The sequence below is a fragment of the Salmo trutta genome, chromosome 12 (assembly GCF_901001165.1).
Source record: "Salmo trutta chromosome 12, fSalTru1.1, whole genome shotgun sequence".
NCBI classification, from domain to species: domain Eukaryota; kingdom Metazoa; phylum Chordata; class Actinopteri; order Salmoniformes; family Salmonidae; genus Salmo; species Salmo trutta.
The window spans coordinates 59,090,844-59,113,286 of NC_042968.1; the positions used below are offsets into that span (position 1 = coordinate 59,090,844).

A 22,443-nucleotide genomic window follows, 5' to 3' on the forward strand; every position below is an offset into this window, starting at 1 on the left:
AGCTCTCGTTATTTAATTAGATGAAGTGCAGACATCCCCTCTTCTTGCTCAGCGGTCAATTCGGTCTTTGCGGGGCAGCAGCACTGCTAGTCTGCTCGATTCATCGATTAAAACCTGCTGTGTGCAATCGCACGCACGGATGAACACACACGCAGCTAATGAATGTCTCAGGGCACAAGACGGTTTTCTTGGATGCTTGTTGGCGGACAGCTACTGGGTCTTTAACAGTGCTCTAGTTTTGCTACTTCTTTAGGCTCTGGACTGGGAGGTTGTTTTTGTTTATAAACTGGGTGGTTCGAGCCCTGAATGCTGATTGGCTGACAGCCACCGGTATGACCAAACAAACGTTCTACTGCTCTGATTACGTTGGTAACCCGTTTATAATAGCAATAAGGCACATCAGGGGGTTTATACCACCCCCCCCTCCCCCCTCGGGCCTTATTGCTTAATTCTAGTGGGAGGAGAGAGTATGGTTATGATGATTGTGATGTAATGAAGGCCAGGATGAGTGAGAGGTGATGGAGAGGCCATCAGACAGACCGACTCCTTGGAGCCCAGCGTGTGACTGGGTGACCCACTTGTGTCACATCGCTGTAAGCAGTCACCCTGTCACTCTCAGAGACCACCCTACGCTGGGAGACACACATACACAGATGACAGCCAGTCACCGGCTGTGGTTCAGATGGGTCAAACCGGGGAAGGATTTTAGCAGCTGGAGATGAATGGAAACACGAAATAAGAGAAAGAAAAAAAAAGAATTCTTAAAAAGTTCTGGTCATCATCTTTGCAATGCTTGCAGAATATCAACATACAGTGTATTCTTTGTTTCTGTAGCTTATGCTAGAGAATTATTCACATCTCTCTAACAACTGCTTTGAATTTGACATGTTCCTACCACGACGCTCGCTCTACAGTTTATGTCTGTGATAGAGAGATACTGTGTATGGAGATGGCGAGAGAGGAATGGGGAGTGATGGAGGAGAGAGGAAACAGGGGAGCTAGAGGGACAGATTGCATTAACTGTCAGTTTGAGTTTACCCTTTCAGTCAAACCTGGAACTGGGGTACTATGCAATGGTCTGCATGGGAAATAACCCCCCCCCAAATGATCCAGAACCTTCTTTGAAGTCACAACTGGCACAATATTACCCTCACAAAGAGAGCCAGAAAATATACACTCTCATACAGCTTTGTTTTTGAAGAATTTTCTGGACTTTTTGGGGAGTAAAAATATATTCCCACTCAAAATCCTATCTTCCCTAACCCCTAACCCTAACCCCTAACCCTAAACCTAACCCTAAACCTAACCCTTAACCTAACCCTAACTCCTAACCCTAACTCCTAACCCTAAACCTAACCCTAACTCCTAACCCTAACTCCTAACCCTAACTCCTAACCCCTAACCCTAACTCCTAACCCTAACTCCTAAACCTAACCCTTAAGAATAGCATTTTAACAAATTCAGGACATGAAACAAGTCCTGACTTTAAAAAACGAATATGTTTTCCTGCCTTGGTCAGGACATTCACACGTACACACGTACACACGTACACACGTACACACGCACACACGCACACACACACACACACACACACACACACACACACACACACACACACACACACACACACACACACACACACACACACACACACACACACACAAGGGATCCCCCCCCATATCTGCAAGGAGCTGATGACATTGGATGAAAGCCCTCCTCCAGCTATCATGGTACTACAGTGTGTTTACCACAGCAGTGATGTGGAGAGGTTTGGTCCTAGCTTCCTGTTGTTGTTCTGCTGTAAGGCTGACTGACACTAGGGCTACGGCCCAAGTAGTGCACTAGGGAATAAGATGCCATTTGAGACACTGCCTCACTCTGTGCCTGTGGGAAGACTGGGATTCATTTTCACCCCCAGCTAGCTCTCCCAGCTGACCCTACTCTGTACTACAATGTACTATACCCTCCATAGGAAGAGAGGGAGTGGTAGAGGAGAGCGGGAGGGAGAGAGGGGGAATAGATGTGAGAGTGGTTCGTGTCTGCTCCCCTAGAGTCTCAGCCCGGGGCTTCTAAGCCACAGTTATCGATCACCCAAATCGCTGATGTAATCTCTTTTCTTCTCTCTACGCCCTTTCTTTTTTCTATACCTTTTTTTAAAGTTGTCCAGTAGCTTGTCTTCCCTCGTTTATTGGAAAAGCTTCCTGTCTTGCCTTTGGGACTTTATGGTGTTGGCTATTAAACCCAAAATAGAGGCATACACACACAAAAAGAATGTGGTACACTGTGGAAATGATAACAAATGAGTGAAGGAAATGCGAAAATTTCTGAAAATGCTGTAAATTATTATTATTTTCATTTTTTATTTTTAACAATCAGAAGAGAGAAAGCCCCATTAAAACCACTCAGAATTACCTTAGGATAATGCACTACTCAAGCATATGTAGAGCTTTTATTATTAAAAAACATAAAATACAGTAAAATACAGTCACAAGTGAGAAAAAAAATGGTGATGTGATATTTTGGCCATATTGCCCAGCCCTAAAGGAAAATGCCAAGACTCTCCCGCTATCTTTCACTCTCGCTGTCTCTCTCGCTGACTCATTTTGCTATGGAAACACTTTAATAAAAGAGAGAGATCTTCTTTGACTTTTCTTGTCTGTGACAGCCGGGAATGGAATGTGCTCTGTATTCTGAGGGTCAGAGTATATTCAGTGTGTGTGTGTGTGTGTTATAACCAGGGGTTTGTAACGAGATGTATTGAATAGGTACACCTGGCGCAGGCAATGTCGAAGTCCTGATTTCTTCAGCTATCTTTTTTTGTATCCAGCTCCTGTTTATGTTGACATGTACACATTAACAAATAATGGTTCTAAATAGTACCAGAAAGGGGTTCTTTGGCATGTAATCTTAGTAGAAACCTTTTTGGTTCTAAATACTGTAGAACCCTTTTTGGTTCTATATACTGTAGAACCCTTTTTTGAAGGTTCAATAAAGAACCACGCTCATAAGGTTCTAATTTGAACCTGTACGGTGCTATAAAGAACCATTTAAAAAGGTTCTATATAGCACCAAAAAAGGTAGCGCTATGGTTACAACCCTTTTTGGGGCTATATACAGGCTATATTTTTAGAGAATCTTTATGGAGAATGGTTCTATAAAGAATCTTTCTCAATCTGAAAAACCATACAGGGTTTGTTATTCTGATCAGCCATATTATATTGTTAAAACTCCATAGGTGTTATTATTGTGTTAATTGACAAGGTGAATCAAGTGGACTACCTCTGGAACAGCTGGGGGTCCCTAAGGAGAGAACCACTGACTGATTTAGTCAACTGTTCTCAAGTAACTCAAGGCTATACATGACTCTCTCACAAGACACCATCACTGGCCACAGTTGTAATATGTAATGGCATAACACAACACATTAGATAAACTGGAATGACACTCTCACTCACGGTTGCACAAAAAGAGCTGTAAACAAATCACACCCCAAAATATTCTAATGAGCCGCCTCCCCTACATTTTAACTATCACTAAAAGGGCAAAGAACCCTTTTGAGTGTTGGAAAGAACCATTGGAAAGCTCAAAAGGTTATTTGAGTCATTATTGTTCCACATAGAACCATCACCCTTCCCAAAGAACCCTTGAGGAACTCACATTTTGTTGTGTGTAACACTGTCTTTGTATTGGTAGTTTTGTCATCAAGTGACTCTCGGGCCTCTGTTCCTCTGAGTACCACTAGAGAGGAAGGATGGATTGATGAGAGAAGGAGTGCTTTCTGTGGCCTTTAAACCTCTGACCTCAGGGATTTGTCATTGTTCAGTGGTGATGGAGACACTCTTAATGGGAAAGGAAAACAAGAAACACTTTCGCCCCAGTAAACAAGCACATGCCAACACGCGCACACGCACACAGACGCTCTCTATCACACACACATCTGCTGTCTCACTACTCCCCCTGAGAAAACACAAGAAAGCTGATCTCTGAAGTGCTGTCAAACACACACACACACACCCCTGGGATGGACAAGGCTTTATGAGTTAGGTGCTGCCAGGTAAGACAGTCTGCAGGGAGCCTCTTCTGCTGGAGTTTAATATCTTATATCCCTTTTTATACCAAGACGAAAACCCGCCAACTTAACCATGCCATTTTCTTTTTAACGCCTTTTCCTTGTATCTGAAAGGTGAAGCCGGTACTTTTATTTCCACCAAGGGAGGTAGACATGATTGCGGTATTATGTTTAAAACACCCGCCAACGCCTCAGTATAAAGCGTTGCCTTTCATCTTACCGACTTTGGCATGCAATAACCATTTGACACGTACCAACACACAGGTGTGATCATTCTACAGTGTTCCCTGCAGCATACGCTCAAACCGGTGTGATTAGAACGCTTGTTTAGAACATCCAGTTATGGTTGATGCAACAGTCAGCGTTTGAGCTGGCCACACTTTTTTTTTTCACAGAAACATTTTGCACAAACAGTCCTTCCTGATTGTGACCAGTTTATTTTTCGACGCAACGTTCAGACATTCACAGAAGTATCGACAGCATAACACAATCATCCAAACCGGAAAATGTAGGCTACATTAGTCCTAACGCTAACTGAGGAAAGATTGATTAAACACAAGCGGTCATATTTAGCTAACTCTCAGCTGACAGAAACCATAATATGAGTTAGCTAATAGCAATTACTATTTAAAATTAATCAGTCCACGGGTGAGCTCACCATTGATCAAAATAATTGAATAAAATGCTTTCTAAAAATCGAAAGTAATCCGACGGTAGGTAGTTTTTGCCCACCGCCATGTTTTTTTTTTTTCGCGTCAACCAAAGATAAGAAGAGGAGACAAGATGAGTTTGGTTTGTTTGCAGTATGCATGTTGAAGGGGGTGTGTCGTCTACTATCATTCACTTCCCTTCATTCACTTCCGGAAGTTTATTCGAAAAATGAGTGAACCATCCCTTCACGTCATTTTGTTATGACATCTTTGGTCTGACAAACGTTTATGTGACACCCATAATGCATTTTAAAATGTCAACAAACATGGCGCCACACATAGTTGGCCAAATAGCTTAGCATTAGCTCATTATAATCAGTACAACCTTCAAAAACGTATTTTACACACATCACGTGTCCATTACAATCTATGCAAGAATCAGAATGCATTATTTGTCACCAGTACTTGAAAACGTGAATAAAACAGTAAATACATTATGCTCCATACATACAGTACCAGTCAAAGTTTGGACACACCTACTCATTCAAGGGTTTTTCTTTATTTGTACTATTTTCTACATTGTAGAATAATAGTGAAGACATCAAAACTATGAAATAACACATATGGAATCATGTAGTAACCAAAAAAGTGTAAATAAATAAACCCATGAGTGAGTTGGTGCGTCCAAACTTTTGACTGGTTCTGTATATACGGTATGCTACGTTAGAAACACTATATAGGCACTTACTTTGATAGAAACACACACATTTCCAAAGTTATTCCCTATTTGTTAGGAAAACAACAATGAAGGCAATCTGAGCGCCAGCCAGAAAATGTGCCAGGGGGAAAAAATTTGTGCAAGACTGCGCAAAAGTCTGCGCACTTGATCTGGGGAAACACTGGGGATGTGCTTGGGCTCTAGTCGAAGAGAGAAGTTTGTCTGGCTCAGTAAAGCCTCAAAAATAAATTGTCATCAACAGTGAAATGGTCTTCTTCTATATGAATTAATGAGGAAGCGGAACACACCTCAATTCAAACTGTTGTTAGAAAATGTAACTTGTTTGAAAATAATTTGAAATTAACAAATTGAAACATAACTTAAACACTACCATTCAAAAGTTTGGGTTCACTTAGAAATGTCCTTGTTTTTTCAATTAAAATAACATCATATTGATCTGAAATACAGTGTAAACATTGTTAATGACTATTGTAGCTGGAAACTGCTGATATTTAATGGAATATCTACATTTTATATTTTAGCCATTTAGCAGACACTCTTATCCAGAGCAACTTACAGTAGTGAATGCATACATTTCTTTTCCCATACTGGTCCCCCGAGGGAATTGAACCCACAACCCTGGCGTTGTAAACACCATGCTCTACCAACTGAGCCACACGGGACCACTGTGTGGCTCAGAGGCCCATTATCAGCAACCATCACTCTTGTGTTCCAATGGCACGTTGTGTTAGCTAATCCAAGTTTATCATTTTAAAAGGCTAATTGATCATTAGAAAACCCTTTTGTAATTATGTTAGCACAGCTGAAAACTGTTGTGCTAATTAAAGAAGCAATACAACTGGCTTTCTTTAGACTAGAAAGAGGAGTGGGAGGCCCGGTGCACAACTAAGCAAGAGGACAAGTACATTAGAGTGTCTAGTTTGAGAAACAGACGCCTCACAAGTCCTCAACTGGCAGCTTCATTAAATAGAACCCGCAAAACACAAATCAGCCGTTTCCAGCTACAATAGTCATTTACAACATTAACTATGTCTACACTATATTTCAATTCTGTGTTATTTTAATGGACAGAAATGTGCTTTTCTTTAGAAAGACAAGGACATTTCTAAGTGACCCCAAACTTTTGAACGGTAGTGTAGGTAATTAGCAGGCAGAGTGTCTAAGGGCAGCGCTTGTGAACTGTCCTGTTGCGTAACAATAACATTTTGGAACAGTGAGTGCATTCTGACATCACACTCATGAAAAAAACTCACGCTGTGGTGACAGAGATATTTGGAACTTACTCGTGAAAATTGTTAAATCATGAGCATTCTATTGTTGTCCCACATCAACTTGTCCTTGTAGTTATGAAAAGGTATGAACACAAAAAACAGCAGTCTGCATGACATCGCAGCATCCTGGTCCAAATAGCAACTTTACCTGATATTTTTTCCCAAATCTATTTAGGATATGTAAATCAACCAAAGGGCAACTAAAAGCAACTGTCTAGACAATGGTTTGGTTCATTGCAAGCTATCTAGCTGGATACCCAGCTCATAATTACCAGAACATATCTGACAATGTTTTCAGTTGAACTGTAGCTAACTTTTTATTCATCATATCAGGAAAATTACAAGGTAATAGTTTTTATTTTTTTTACAAGTATGACGCACTAAAAATAGCTAACTTACTATTGTGAATGTAAAGAAATGATAGCAGTGCATTCTGTCGGAGGAATCTAGAACTTAATCAATGCTGGGTTAGTCTGGTTACCATGACAACGGTCGCAAAAACAGGGTCAAAGTTGAATGTCTCTTCTCCCAGCTCTCCCCGATGCCGATGCCGGCTAAGCACTGGATGTATAAATGGCAAATGCCAACAAGAAAGAGGTAAAAATGGGACTGTTTGAAAGGGGATCATATAAACATTGCCCTTTTTTTTTACAGGCAACATACCGTGAATCCTGGTTAAATTAGGTAATAGACTTCTTCTCCCCTCTTTCCCTGTCCTTTCTCCTCTCCTCCGTTTATTAACTCTGATCTGTTGAGCTGCACTTTCTTCTCCGGGCTCGCTCATCTCCCTCCTACCCTCCCTCTCCCCCTCCCTCTTCACTCCCTCCTTCCTGCCTCCCTCATGTCTCTCTGCATGGGAGGTTGTGGTGGTAGTGAGGTATAGTCTGGGTGATGGGATGTGACAGTAATATAGAAAGTGTCCCGTTTTTCCTCATTAGCACTGAAGCGAGGGAGGAGGGGGGCGGGCCGGAGGAGAGGGGGAGGAGTGGTGGAGAGAGAGAGGGGGGGGGTTGGAGCTCTTTTTAGGCCCTTGTCTCGGAGTATTAGAGAGGCAGAGTGGGGTTCCTAGTAATACTCTGTTATGAGACTGGTCTCAGCTGGCCCTGTGATTACAACACGCACACGTTTACACACACACACACACACACACACACACACACACACACACACACACACACACACACACACACACACACACACACTCTCTCTGCCCTACCAAAGGTTTCTGTATTCCTTGAGTATTGCTAGTCCATTCTAAGAACCACATGATTTAGATTTATCATAGCCCTGTTGCTAAGCTAGGATCAGACCATTGCATGTATTGAACAGGTTCTGTATTTATCCAGCATCCCTGTCAGTACACTACTAAATTTAGGTGAGTGGAGGGGTCATAGTTTGCTCCCGGGACACTGAATCTAAGCTACCCCCTCTCTCACTATCCCTCTTTCTTCCGTTCTCTGCACCCCCTCCCATTTCTCATGCTCCTCTCTCTCTCTTCTGCCCCTGCTCTCTCATCTAACTCCTCTCTAATCGGATATGAATTTGCCAGATATGGCGATAAAGGGAAGAAAAAGGAAAGGAAAGGGGTGGAGGTTGGAGAAGAGATCATAATTGGGCTGACATTCTCCCAGGGTAAAGAGAAGAGAAGAAGAACCCCTAGTCTAATGGTTGGCCAGGTGGCTGCCCATCCACACAGGAAAGGTCAGGTATCCTCAGGCTACCTTGTGTGTGTGTCTGATCCCTTACCCTTGCCAATTTCCCCAGCAGCGGCTTGACTATTGTCACACCACCCAGAGATGTGTTGCTGCTGCTGCTGTGTGTGTGTGTGTGTGTGTGTGTGCGTGTGCGCACGTGTGGTAACGGAAAGTCTCTCTTTTTATTCACATCCAGCTCTCTGATTGGCTTCCTGCTGCTAGTCTTTGATTTTCTGGGATAACATGCTTAGAACCACAGGACCTGTCTGAGTACCCTCTTTCTCTTATTTCTCTCTAACTTGCTTTCTCTCTCTCTCCAATTTCTTCTCTCTCTCTCACTCTCTTCTCTCTTTCTCCCTCTGCCTCTTCCCTGCCTCGCTCTCTTTCCTCGTCTGTTCTTTATTAAAGACTACGGTACCCCACTGTTTCTTCTCCTCTCTCCCCTCGCTCTCTACATCTGTCTCTTCTCTGCCCCTGCTGGCGTTCTCTCACCCTGCTGGCGTTCTCTGGTTAAGAAGATGTCCAGGGACTTCCCGGCTCTGTCATTTTCAGAGAGTTATTAAGATTTTTCGTTATTCCCTATGTGTGTCGCAGATACTGGGTTACAATTGAGTCACACAATGGACATAACGGCATATTAGTTTGGTAAACTGCACACTGGCTGCATATCTAGGCTGAAATGGCCCCCTATTCCCTATGGGCCCTGGTCAAAAGTAGTGCACTATATAGGGAGGAGGGTTCAATTTCAGAGGCAGCTCTACCCTGCTTCCTGCTCTGATAGTGTCTGGTTTGAGTGAAGTTCTGGAAGTGTTTAGGAGGTATTTGCCAGGGCCAGATGGCAGGGACCGGGATGGTCCATGATACCTTTTCCTCTTCCCAGTTTTCCAATTATCCCTAGCCATGCAGATCCCTGCACATTTCACAGATCGACACGCACGCTCCTCACACTAAACTGGGCTCATCTCACACACACACGCAAATTCCCTTAACGAACAGCCCTGCTGCCACAGGCCATTTAGCCATCACCGTCATGTGCTACTAGCTCTCCGCTTGTCCGGTAGTATGGTTCTGAGCTAGGTTAGTTAATAACGAATGGCTTTTGTGGATGATTTTGATAACACATCTCCATATTGCCATTACTGTGTGTGTGTGTGTGTGTGCGTGCGTGTGTGCGTGTGCGTGTGCGTGTGCGTGTGTGTGCGCGTGTGTGTATTCTAGATAATACAGACTCCCCCATGACTGCGTCAGAAGAATGAGACAAACCATTATCACAGTGTGAGCCGTAATCACACTGCTATGGGCAGGGCTTGGCACTGTGACACACACACACACACACATACACACACACACACAGTCTCACTTTCTCACTCGACTTCTAATGGGTATAGAAATGGACCGGAAAAATTACACTTTTTCTTTGTCAGTTACATTTTTTTATTTATCAACATGTGAAATTAAACATAGGGCCATGGCGCCTTAGCAGAGAGCTCCTGTACATTATATCAATATTTGTATGATGAATTCCTTTTTATGGCATTTTTGACCTACAATATATTTGTTTTAAGAACGTGTGGTATCCTGAGTGATGGGTTAGTTCCAGATGGAGTTGCCGATGCGGCCGTAAGGGACTCAACGCTGTAAAACAGGGGAAAAGCATTTCACATTTACCTTGAGAGGGAGTCCATGTGCATAGATTTGAGTCTGGTCAAGTTTACAAAAGAATGAACAATTAATCAGAAGCAGTGCGTGGGTAAAATCACTGGGGAAGCCAAGCCAATTAAAAAAAACTATATTACAACGTTGTTTGCTCTATAACCCATTTGTTCATACTCCACCGTGATATACAATAAGGCCATGACAACGAAAAGACAACAGTCACACAGTGGCGGAATAAATTCAACTACACGTACGTTTGTTTCATCACAAAACTGGAAAGCAACATCTGTCCGGTGAAGTCCGCAAAGCAAATATTGAATGTAACAAACAGTTACAGTGGGGGAAAAAAGTATTTGATCCCCTGCTGATTTTGTATGTTTGCCCACTGATAAAGAAAGGATCAGTCTATAATTTTAATGGTAGGTTTATTTGAACAGTGAGAGACAGAATAACAACAAAAAAATCCAGAAAAACACATGTCAAAAATGTTATAAATTGATTTGCATTTTAATGAGGGAAATAAGTATTTGACCCCTTCTCAATCAGAAAGATTTCTGGCTCCCAGGTGTCTTTTATACAGGTAACGAGCTGAGATTAGGAGCACACTCTTAAAGGTAGTGCTCCTAACCGCAGCGTGTTACCTGTAAAAAAGACACCTGTCCACAGAAGCAATCAATCAATCAGATTCCAAACTCTCCACCATGGCCAAGACCAAAGAGCTCTCCAAGGATGTCAGGGACAAGATTGTAGACCTACACAAGGCTGGAATGGGATACAAGACCATCGCCAAGCAGCTTGGTGAGAAGGTGACAACATGATTTGGAAAGGCACACACCTGTCCATATAAGGTCCCACAGTTGACAGTGCATGCCAGACCAAATAACAAGCCATGGGGTCGAAGGAACTGTCCGTAGAGCTCCGAGACAGGATTGTGTCGAGGCCAAAGGTGCTTCAACAAAAAACTGAGTAATGGGTCTGAATAATTATGTAAATGTGATATTTCAGTTTTTGATTTTTAATATATTTGCAAAAATGTATAAATAACACATTTTGCTTTGTCATTATGGTGTACTGTGTATAGATTGATGAGGGGGAAAAAAACGATTTCATCAATTTTAGAATAAGGCTGTAACATAACAAAATATAGAAAAAGTGAAGGGCTCTGAATACTTTCCAAATGCACTGTAGTATTGACATTGCTTAGCTTTTTTTTTTTTTTTAAGCAACTGGCTTAAATCATTATGCATTTATCCCCAGCATTGATTTGACTGTTAGGAGTTGCAGTGTCTTCTGGGAGTTGTAGTCTCATCTCAACATGTTCTCCCTTCCCTGTTTTGCTGTAGGACTTCCTGACAGACCTGATGATGTCAGAGGTGGACCGGTGTGGGGAGAACGAGCACCTGATCTTCAGAGAGAACACCCTGGCTACCAAGGCTATAGAGGAGTACCTCAAGCTGGTGGGGCAGAAGTACCTGCAGGACGCACTTGGTAAGTCTGTCTGTCTGTCTGTATCTATATATATATATCTGTCTGTCTGCCTCTTTTTCTGAATGTCTTGGTAGTTTGATTGTATTGACATTCCCAGCCTTTGTTACATGAATCCGTTTTTGTCCAGCATATTGAGTCATTGAAACTGAGACAGTGCATCCTGAATGGAGGCAGCAAACAATGTACCAGGCCAGCTGTGATTTACAACCTGATAGTAATATTTTATATTGATCATTATGTCTGATATTATGATGGTCTGTTTGTTTCATATCTGCAAAGTAGTTCAAACGCTGCCAGTTCCACTTTAAGTTCAGATGTGGAAAATTAGTAGGCGCGGTCAACACACTTAACACGATAGGGGGTAGAGTTTTGTTGATGCTGAGAAGAATGGAATGTATATGTTTTAAAATAAATAAAAAAATAGAACATTCTCTGAACATTAAAGTTTTCTTGTGGTTTTTATGGAATGTTTTCTTAATGTTCTGAGAACAAAATGTATGTTTTTAAATAACATTATTAGAACGTTCCCTGAACGTTACTAAAGTTTTCTTGTTGTTTTTGTGGAAAGTTTTCGTAACGTTCCAGAACAATTTGAGAACATGACTTTAAATGGAACCATGAGGAAACCTGTAGGAAACGTTATGCTGAAGTACTGAAATTCCCATAGAAGAACATTCTCCGAAATATTTGACAACATTCTCAATGTCAAATTAGTTGGAGAAGGTTCCTATAACATTACCAAAATTGAAATTAAATATAACCATCTTTTAAGTTTTAGGAAATGTTCTGTTAAAGCAATGAAGTACCACATTTTTTGTTAGTTCATAGTAAAGAGCTTACTGAGCTGTAGTAGAGGTCAAAGATCATTGAGCTCTAGTGGAGGTTTTAGGGCAGAGAAGGCCCAACCCTCCTGTACACAGGACTTTCTCTTGTTTCCCCCTTCCCTATCTCACTCTCCCTTTCTCTACCATAAGGTTAGTCCAGTGTTGTGTTATTGTTTGGCTGAGGTCCCGGCGATAAGCCTGGTGCATGTTGCTGTATTTACCTCACCCAGCCTATTTAGAAATGTACACAGCAGCAGTTTTAGCTGCAGAAAAGCACACGTTCTCCCTGCAAATGCCCTGTCTGTCTGTCTGTCTGTCTGTCTGTCTGTCTGTCTGTCTGTCTGTCTGTCTCTTTATTTCTGGGGTTGTGTTAAGCATATATTGGCGCCTCAGTGAATCATCCATGTGTGTATTCCTTGGAGCCAATGTGCTTTGAAGCCTACAGTAGGTGAATAATGGAACATCTCATCGCTGCCAAAGATTGACTGGTTCTGGTCTGCCATGCAGGGGTGACATAAGGATGACCAGGAGTAGGGAGAGGGGGAGGGAGAGAGACAGACAAACTGTACAGGGAAAATGATTACACCTTATCACTGTCAAACTACGGATGAGATCTTCTTTTTATAGTCTTACCACATCCACTCTCTCTCGCTCTCTCGCTTTCTCTCCTCCCTCACTCTCTCTCTCTTCCTCTCTTTAACTCTTGTTCTCCTTCACATGGGAAGGACAAGGTTGACAGGAAGGGGGAGAGGGGGGGGGGGTTTGTGGAACGTTGATGGAGCCTTGTCCTAATGTCGTCTGTGTTGTCGTTATGTCGTCTGGTGCATTGACTGAGATTGAGCGCATGAACATCAGTCGTGTTACCTGGGATGACCTGGGTCTCCACTCAGGTTCACTCAGGGTTCTTATTGTTGGTTGACATATTGTTGCCATTGGATAGTTGGGGACGGTCTGAAGTGATGTCTTGCTTATGGTGTGCTGTTATGATGTGATGTTTTGAATTGAGACACGGTAATTCTTTCAGCAATTCAGTGTCACTCTAATAAAAAAAATACCAGCGGTCAATAGCAAAAACAGCCTCCTGGTGGTCAATCATTCTAACTATCGCCAGCAACAAACTGTTTACTGAATGAATGAATGTTTGTGTCTGAATTAATGAAGGTTTGTGTCTGAATTAATGAACGTTTGTGTCTGATTTAATGTTTGTCTGAATGGATGAATGTTTGTGTCTCATTACTCACCTGTCTCCCTCTCCAACCCTGTTGACTCTCCATACTGACTGAATGTCAGTGTCTGACTGTCTCTCTCTCTCTCCCTGTGTTATAGGTGAGTTTATCAAAGCGCTGTATGAGTCAGATGAGAACTGTGAGGTGGACCCGTCCAAGTGTTCGTCCAATGACCTGCAGGAGCACCAGAGCAACCTGAAGATGTGCTGCGAGCTGGCCTTCTGCAAGATCATCAACTCCTACTGGTAACTACTGGGACACCAGCCACAATACACTACCATTTATCTCTCATGACATTTTAGGAACCACAGGTAACAGTCTTATCTCCTCCCTAACGTTGTTGATACTTCCCCCTCCCTGGCAGTGTGTTTCCACGGGAACTGAAGGAGGTGTTTGCGTCGTGGCGACAGGAGTGCAGTAGCCGGGGGCGACCGGACATCAGCGAGCGGCTGATCAGCGCGTCTCTGTTCCTGCGCTTCCTGTGTCCGGCCGTTATGTCACCGTCGCTCTTCAACCTGATGCAGGAGTACCCTGACGACCGCACCGCACGCACACTCACGCTCATCGCCAAGGTTACTCAGAACCTGGCCAACTTCACCAAGTGAGTGTGTGTTGATGGTGTGTGTGTTGACGTTGTCTGTTTTTGCTGTGTTTGTGTGTGTGCATGCGTGCGTGCAAGAGAGAGAGAGAGCTTGTTTTCTATACGCAGGCACTCACTCTCCCCCCTCCTCTCTCTCGCTCTCTCTCTTTCTTTTTTTTCTCCCTCCATCCCAGGTTTGGCAGTAAGGAGGAGTACATGTCCTTTATGAACCAGTTCCTGGAGCATGAGTGGACCAACATGCAGCGCTTCCTGCTGGAGATCTCTAACCCGGAGACCATCTCTAACACAGCAGGGTTCGAAGGTTACATCGACCTGGGACGTGAGCTGTCCACCCTGCACAACCTGCTGTCAGAGGTCGTCTCTACCATGGACCAGGTAGGGCTGACAACCATGGGGGGAGGTCAACAATGAACACGAGACATTTTGACATTCGTTCATATACACTTATATCGTTTTTCAAGAATTGAAAGGAGACAGGAGTTTGTCCTGACCACTCAAGGCCCCAGCTATAAGTGGATTTTCATGATCAGAATTGATGAAGAACAACTCTGAGCCCTGGTGAAAGCCTGTATAACTAGGCCCCAGACCTTTTCTCTGGTCAGGTCATGTAGTCAGGAAAAACTTCTGGCCCTAATTAAATACGTACTCTGAAAGTACATGCTTAAAAATGTTGTAGTGCATTATCACTACCCTGCAGTATTTAATGATGTACAGGGTGCATTAGCATGTTTACCTAACAACATTCAACAATGTGTGTAGCACACTATTGCTTATATAATACAACCACTGCTATCCCTCTCTGTCAATGAAAGTGCACAATTGGTATGCTCTGACTTGCAAATGGATTTGCTGGGACACCTAGTGCATAAGCCATTGTTCCGTATGGAGAGCCATCCCAGCGTGGTAATTACTAGGTACATTGGGGGTAAAACCCATGGACTCCATTCGTATGTGTGTGCTCCATCCGATCATCACAGAGAACAACACACTTCCCTTTTTATTAAAGAAAAAACTCCTGTCTGTCTCCGTTCGACATCAAGTCTTCCCAGGCTCTGATTCATTATTCAAACTGACGGGCATAATTAGAGAAAGATTAGCACTCTGTAATTGGAAAAATAATACGCCATCTAGCAGCTGACTGACTGATACAGACACGGGGACGGACATTTTGGAGGAAAATAGTTGGCGTCTCATCTGCGATCCAAGGTTTCAGCTAGTGCCTATAAAAGTTGCAACAGCACCACATGAATGCTTAAAATGGCTTCGTATAGTGGAGTAGAAGACGGTGAAGAATGCCATTAATACAGAGTGAGCCTAAGTAGGATGACGTTTGCCCCCAAGCCTAGACACTGATCTAATGTCAGTCGTGTCAGTCTAATGTCTTCCGTACCCCACCGCCCTAATTAGTTATTAGGATTGCGGGAGGTGAAAGTGGATCTTAGATCTGTGCTTAAAGGCCTCAACTTTTATACTGCGCTACCATCGCCCCTGACCCCCATCTCTGACTTTTAACCTTTTGCCCCCTCAGACCTCCGCCTCCAAACTGGGGCCTCTACCCAGGATCCTCCGGGAGGTGAACACAGCGCTGACCAACCCGTCCAGTATGACCATGACCATGACCGCTCCGTCCCCCTCTGACCGTACGGGGTCTCCGCCCAACGCCGGGGCGGGCTGCAGCATCTCCACCGGCCTGCAGAAGATGGTCATCGACAATGACCTCTCAGGGTAAGGACAGGGTGAGGGTGGGGTAAAGGTTAGGAAGAACAAAAAAAAAAAAAATGAAACGGTATGGGTAAGGCTGATTAAGGTGGTCAAGGTTTGCTCTTCAAAATTGCATGTGCGATAAAAGGTAATGAAAATCAACAATGAAGAATGATAATGAAGATCTCTTGTAAGTTCATTTCTTTGTCAGGGGAATGAGATGAAGGTCATTGTTGTCTATTGTGTTCAGCAGTGGTCCAGGATCAATCGGTATAATTAGCCACTGTCGTCGTCGTCACGCCCCCCTTATCAGACCACGCTATGGTGTGTCGACCCAGTCACAGTCCCTGTCCCGTCCTGTCCCCTCCATTCCTTCCTTATCAGGCTGGCAGAGAACCTGTAACCCCAGTCAGATTTATGGAGGCTGGAGTGAACAAGCCTAGCATTCTAGCAGTCTTTCTTAATTACATCCCATTCAGGGAGGGAGGGAGGGAGGGAGGGAGGGAGGGAGGGAGGGAGGGAGGGAGGGAGGGAGGGAGGGAGATGGATATAGAGAGAGGAGAGAGAGGAAGCAGCAGAGAGAGAGAGAAAGTGAGAGAGAGAGATTATGGGGACATAAATCGTGGTTGTCAAGGTAATCGTCTCCAGACAATAAAGCTTCTGACTGGGTGGTGGAGGAAAGGAGAGGAGGAGGAGGGGAGGGGAAGGGGGAGAATGAGTGTGGATCACTTAACTTCTCCCTATGACTCACATCCTCACCTGCTGCTGGTTTGCTGTTTTTATACCATGTGTCCTGTTGTGTAGGGTGAGTGTTCATTGGGATTTCACACTTAACTGTTTCTTATGTGTGGGCTGAAGGGTTTGACTGGTCATTTTTCATGTCTGTAAGGGTCAATAGATACAGCAGTGTACAACTGTTTTACAGAATAGTCAAAACCTCTCTCTCTATCTTTGTCATTCCTCCTTTTTACCTCCTGCTCCTCCTCCCCTCAACCCCCCCTCTCTCCTCTCTCAGGTTGGTGGACTTCACCAGGTTACCCTCCCCGACCCCGGAGAACAAGGACCTTTTCTTCGTCACCAGGAATTCTGGGATCCACCCCTCCCCGGCCCGCAGCTCTAGCTACTCCGAGTCCAATGAACCCGAGCTGGGCATGGCCAACGGCAGCAAAAGCCTGTCCATGGTGGACCTCCAGGACCCCCGCATCTTAGAGAGCGGCCCCTCAGACGGACTGGGAGAGGGCATCGTTCCTGGGGGAGTGTGGTCGGCGCGGACCCCCCAGGGTAACATCATTGGAGGTCCTACACTGAGGAGGCCGGTCCAGACCCCCACCACCCCTGGGTCGGAGAGTGCCCCAGGCAGGCCGGCTCAGCTTCTGGCCCCCCTGTCCTTCCAGAACCCTGTCTACCAGATGGCGGCAGGGCTGCCAGTGTCGCCGCGAGGCATGGCCGACTCAGGCTCCGAGTGTCACAGCTCCCACAGTTCCCATAGCAACAATGAGGACGGGCTGGGAGGAGGAGGGAAACACAACACCTTCCTGAACCACGGAGGAGGAGGAGGAGGTGGGGGGAGTAGCGGGGAGGAGTTTGCACGTCGTTCGGGGGAGTTTGTAGGCACGCGGAGGCAGCTGTCACTCACAGAGGCCCAGCCCACCATGCCCAGACAAAACAACGCCGGCCCCCAGCGCAGGATAGACCAGCCCCCTCCGCAGACCACTGTCACCAGGGGCCGCACGCCGCCCAACCTGCTCAACAGTGGGCCCTACCCACGCCCCTCCAGCGGCAACATGATGTCATCATCGCCCGACTGGCCTGGCAGTGGTGCGCGGCTACGGCAACAGTCGTCGTCATCAAAAGGAGACAGCCCCGAGACCAAGCAGAGAGCCCAGCACAAACAGGTCAGGCAACGTACGCTTGTTCAAATGACTGTGTATATGGGATAGCTGTTACAGCGTGGTTCTTGGCTGGCAGTGATGTTGGTAACTTCAAAATTGGCTTTCAGGGTTCGTACCGTATCAGCTTTGAAACATGATCATTTGTCTCTCAATGAGTTCTCAGGCTAAATAAGGCTTTAGATGAACAAATGACGCAGTGTCATGGAACGCTTCCATTAATACCACTTCATCCCGTTATGCGTTGCATGTTGACAATGCCTGTATGTCCAGTGGGTGGTGTCTGAGGCCTCTGTTTATTCTAGTCGTCGGAGCAGCCAGCGTGTAATGGCCGTAAACGCCACGCTCAACGTCTCTGCACCGTTTTCACGTGGAAGTCTAATAGCACGGGATCACAGGTAGAGTGATGGATGCAGGCGTAGGTCTATTGTTTCCTGCTTTCGTACTGACGCATCGAGATAGACAGGCTAGTTAGTTTATTAGTTAGGCGTTTTTTGGGTTGGGGGGTTGGTAGCAGGTCACACGCACACTCACTCAAATCTTGCACTCGGTTATTTGTGTGTGTGTGTGTGTGTGTGTGTGTGTGTGTGTGTCTCGCTGTTGGGACTGGGAGTTGTTCTAGTGTGTGTATAATTGATCTGCTGGCATCCTCGGGCTGTTAAAAATGACCTCATAGTCAGCAGGTCACATAGTCAGCAGGTCACCATCGACCAGGCTGGCTGTTTGATGGTTTCCCCCCCGGTGATCTCTGGCCTCAAGGTGACAGGAAGGACATTTACATTCCCAGTTTCCCGCAATACCCTGCTCCCCCCTAGGGACTGATTGGCTCGGCTTAGTGATTGACTGATTGGTGTAACCCGAGGGTCGAGGGTTAATGGGGTCGTAATGGAAACCAGACGGACACCATGCGCGCTCTCGGGGATTTGTTAAGCATGTTGTTTTGAATGTCTTCTTCCTTCCTTCCTTCCTTCCTCTCTGAATTCCATTAGAGACACATAGTAGGAGGATTAGAGCGAGACATTGAGAAGGAAATCAATTGCTTGATTGAGTCGCTGTCTGGCTGCACTGACTGGTTTTCAGCTCTGTCTGGAGATGCATGTATTTTTAATAGAGCTCGGTGCTTATATACTGACAAGATTGCAACTATAGTTCTGATCCGTGTCACACAGCTGTAATCAAACCTGGCTAAGTTCTGAGTTTACAAAACGATCCTGTCTCAGTCCAATTTAGAATGCTGTTCCAGAAATGATGATAAGCTATTGTGCATGTCGCCGAACATCACATGAATATGTCGCTAACTAACTAACAGACTAACTAACATTATATATTCAGTAGAAATCTCTTGTCTGTCTTGACCTTGGTATTTTTCTGAGAAGTGTCCAATGACAATGAAATGACAGTGTGAGGTTTGAGCTAATATATTTTAATTCATTCAGTTCACCATATCTGAGATTCAAATAAATATATTCAATGTTTCAGTTCCAAAGAGTATTTTGGACTTTGTCTGTGAAATGATCCCACTCTTCTTACACTCCCTTCACAGTCCAAAAGCTCCATCTCCCTCTGACCAACTGTCAGTCACCATAACTGACACATTTAATGACACACACACACACACACACACACACACACACACACACACACACACACACACACACAAACACAAACACGACACTCTGCTCTAGTGATCACATTATGTGTTCTTCACGTTCCATGTGCATTTCATGCTTATTCCGGTGTGTATGTAATCTGTATGCCGGTGTGTGTGCACCGTATGCCGGTGTGTGTGTACCGTATGACGTGTGTGGGCGTCCCACTCGACTCAGCTAGTGTGTGTGTGTGTTGTGTTGGTTCCACTAGGCCCCCTCCCCAGTGAAGCCCAATGCGCTGGACCGTACGGCTGCCTGGCTGTTGAATATGAATGTGCACTATGTAGACCATGAGGGGATGGACCCCGAGTTCAGAAACAGAGAGGATCTCACTCAGGCCGAGAAGGTAACGTCCAACTCCCAAACCAACCTTTAACCCCCTCTCAACCTCCCATTTACCTCCCTAACAACCCCCCCCCCCCCCCCCGTTCCTCAGCACCCATCCTCTACCTCTCCGCCTAACCCTCAACTGTAAGCACTACCTCGCTCCCTGTAACCAGTACTCTCTCTACTCCCCTCAACTCCCAATGCCAAGACCTCCTTCCTACCCTTAACTTTTCCCCCTTGCAACTTACAATCACTCACAGTAACCCAGCATCTCTAATAACAATACTCTGAATGGTCAAAGGATTTCAACTTTAAGGTATTCTCTTTTGTGTGTGTGTGTGTGTGTGTGTGTGTGTGTGTGTGTGTGTGTGTGTGTGTGTGTGTGTGTGTGTGTGTGTGTGTGTGTGTGTGTGTGTGTGTGTATGCTTCCTGCTGCTTATTCACTTGCTTCTCATCCCACCAGCACATCTCATTGGCTCTCAGCTCCTCATGCTTTGACTGGCTGTCACACTCACACCTCGGCTGCACATGATTCATACATGATCATTACAGCTCTATCAAACGTTGAGGAAGATGGAGCATGCATAACCAATACACAATCAATAATTAACTCCAGCTTTGATGGGATCCTTCAGAGGACGTTTTAAAACTACACACAAAGAAATCAGGGTTCCTCAAGGGGATGGTTCTATGTGGAACCATAATGACTCAAATAACCCTTTGAGTTCTCCAATGGTTATTTACAGTTCACAAAAGGGTTCTTTGCTCTTTTAGTGATAATTAAAATGTAGGGGAGGCGACTCATTAGAATATTTTGGGGTGTGGTTTGCGTATCGCTCTTTTTGTGCAACCGTGAGTGAGAGTGTCATTCAAGTTTATGTAATGTGTTTTTATGCCATTATATAAGACTATGATCAGTGATGATGTCTTGTGAAACACTCCAGGATGGCCTTGTGTCAATTGAGACTGGTTGCCTAAATCAGTCAGGTGTTATTAATTCTCTCAGGTGTTATTAACACCCAGCTGTTTCAAAGGTAGCACACTTGATTCAACTTGTCAATTAACACAATAATAACACCTATGGAATTTAAAAATATAATATGGCTGATAGAAAACCCTGTGGTTCTTCAAAAGGATCTATAAAGAACCATTTAAAAAAGGGTTGGAACCATAGCGGAACCCTTTTTGGGTGCTTTATAGATCCTTAGGAAAGGGGTCTTTATACCACCATATAGGCTCCGTTTAGAACCTCTATCTGGTACTATTTAGAACCATTATTGTTTAGTGCGTACCCTTAAATGCAGCTGCAGGATCCAGGATGTGTTTTATTAAAGGGATTTGCTTCTGCTCCTCATTTCTCCCAGCCAGCACAAACTCTCTCCTCTCCAGTACCGTTCACAGGTCCGTCTTCTCCCTCTCATCCCTCCATCTATTCCCTATTCCCTCTATTCTCCTGGAACAGTGCTCAGCTTAAGTCCTCACAGGCCCAGGTTTAGAGGTTAGGGATCAAAGGCAAGTGCTGGTGGGATTTGGGACATGGAAGGAATGGAAACTTATCCCTCCCAGGAATACTGGTGGCTTAGAAAAGTTTGAAGTTTTACTGTGAGTGTTGGCTAATGGGTACTTATAGTCTTCCACACTTCCAACACTTTTTATAATCCTGCCTAGTGCGAGTTTCAGTTTCCCTTCAATATTTGACCATTTCAAACTTGAAACCAGGTTGACAAAAAATAACGAATCAGATCAGATGCAGAAATTGTGTGACAATGAGGTGATACGCCTGTCAAGGTCTACCGGAAGACCACTTTGATGAGGAGGACATTGACAGCGGTGATAATGTTGACGGTTAATGCCCTCTTTAACCTAGAAATAACAGGACAATTGAAAGAGCTAGTATGGGTCGGCACCATTTGAAACAATTATCGGGTTGGTACTGTTGATGATGATGATGATGATGATGATGATAATAATACAAATTCTGACTCTCTCTCTCTCTCTCTCTCTCTCTCCTGTCTGTAGTAACAGGTGGCTGTATTGCCGGTGACTCTGACTCTTCCTCTAACCCTGTCTCTCTCTCTCCTCTCTCTCTCTTTCTCTCCAGTACCAGCAGGAGATCGTGGTCCTCCAGGAGAAGCTGCGTGTGTCGGTCCAGAAGCTGGAGGAGTACGAGGCTCGTCTGAAGGGCCAGGATGACGGAGGTCCGAAGGTTCTGATGGAGTACCAGGCACGGCTGGAGGAGTCTGAGGAACGCCTGAGGCGACAGCAGGACGACAAGGACCTCCAGATGAAGGGTATTATCAGCAGGTATGTCTGGCGTGGGGGGGATCCAGACCCTTTCCTGACCGACCGGTGAATGTAAAGAAGGAGAGGTAGAGTGGAGGGATGGAGATAACGTCGGAGGTGAAGAAAGAGAGCGTGAGCGTGTGGTAAGAGAGAGCGAGGACACGCCGAGAGAGAGAGGGGGGGAGGGTGTGTGTCGTACGAGACATGGGGACGCGTTAAAACTAAAGGCTGATTTTACCTAGGTTTGTAGAGACACAAGGGACCTCAAGAGTTAACCAACCCTGTGAGTGGGTTTCATGCCTCGTATTTCTCTGCTTTAACAGAGAAGTGAGATATGTTAGAAGATTTGTGCAGCAGAGATCTGGAAACAAAAAAG

At 44.8% G+C, this 22,443-nt stretch overlaps 1 protein-coding gene across 4 annotated transcripts in view; it reads left to right on the forward strand.

The window, feature by feature from the left end:
* The window catches only part of LOC115203862 (disabled homolog 2-interacting protein), a 197,773-nt gene that overhangs the window by 167,980 nt on the left and 7,350 nt on the right, over positions 1 to 22,443 (forward strand). For 3 of the 4 annotated variants that reach the window (XM_029768918.1, XM_029768916.1, XM_029768919.1), the window contains 8 exons: positions 11,423 to 11,567; positions 13,718 to 13,862; positions 13,982 to 14,218; positions 14,392 to 14,593; positions 15,747 to 15,943; positions 16,935 to 17,814; positions 19,669 to 19,803; positions 21,886 to 22,088. In XM_029768918.1, the coding sequence (XP_029624778.1) occupies positions 11,423 to 11,567; positions 13,718 to 13,862; positions 13,982 to 14,218; positions 14,392 to 14,593; positions 15,747 to 15,943; positions 16,935 to 17,814; positions 19,669 to 19,803; positions 21,886 to 22,088 (2,144 nt within the window). The remainder of the gene's footprint in view (positions 1 to 11,422; positions 11,568 to 13,717; positions 13,863 to 13,981; positions 14,219 to 14,391; positions 14,594 to 15,746; positions 15,944 to 16,934; positions 17,815 to 19,668; positions 19,804 to 21,885; positions 22,089 to 22,443) is intronic. The other variant, XM_029768917.1, reaches the window with a different exon arrangement.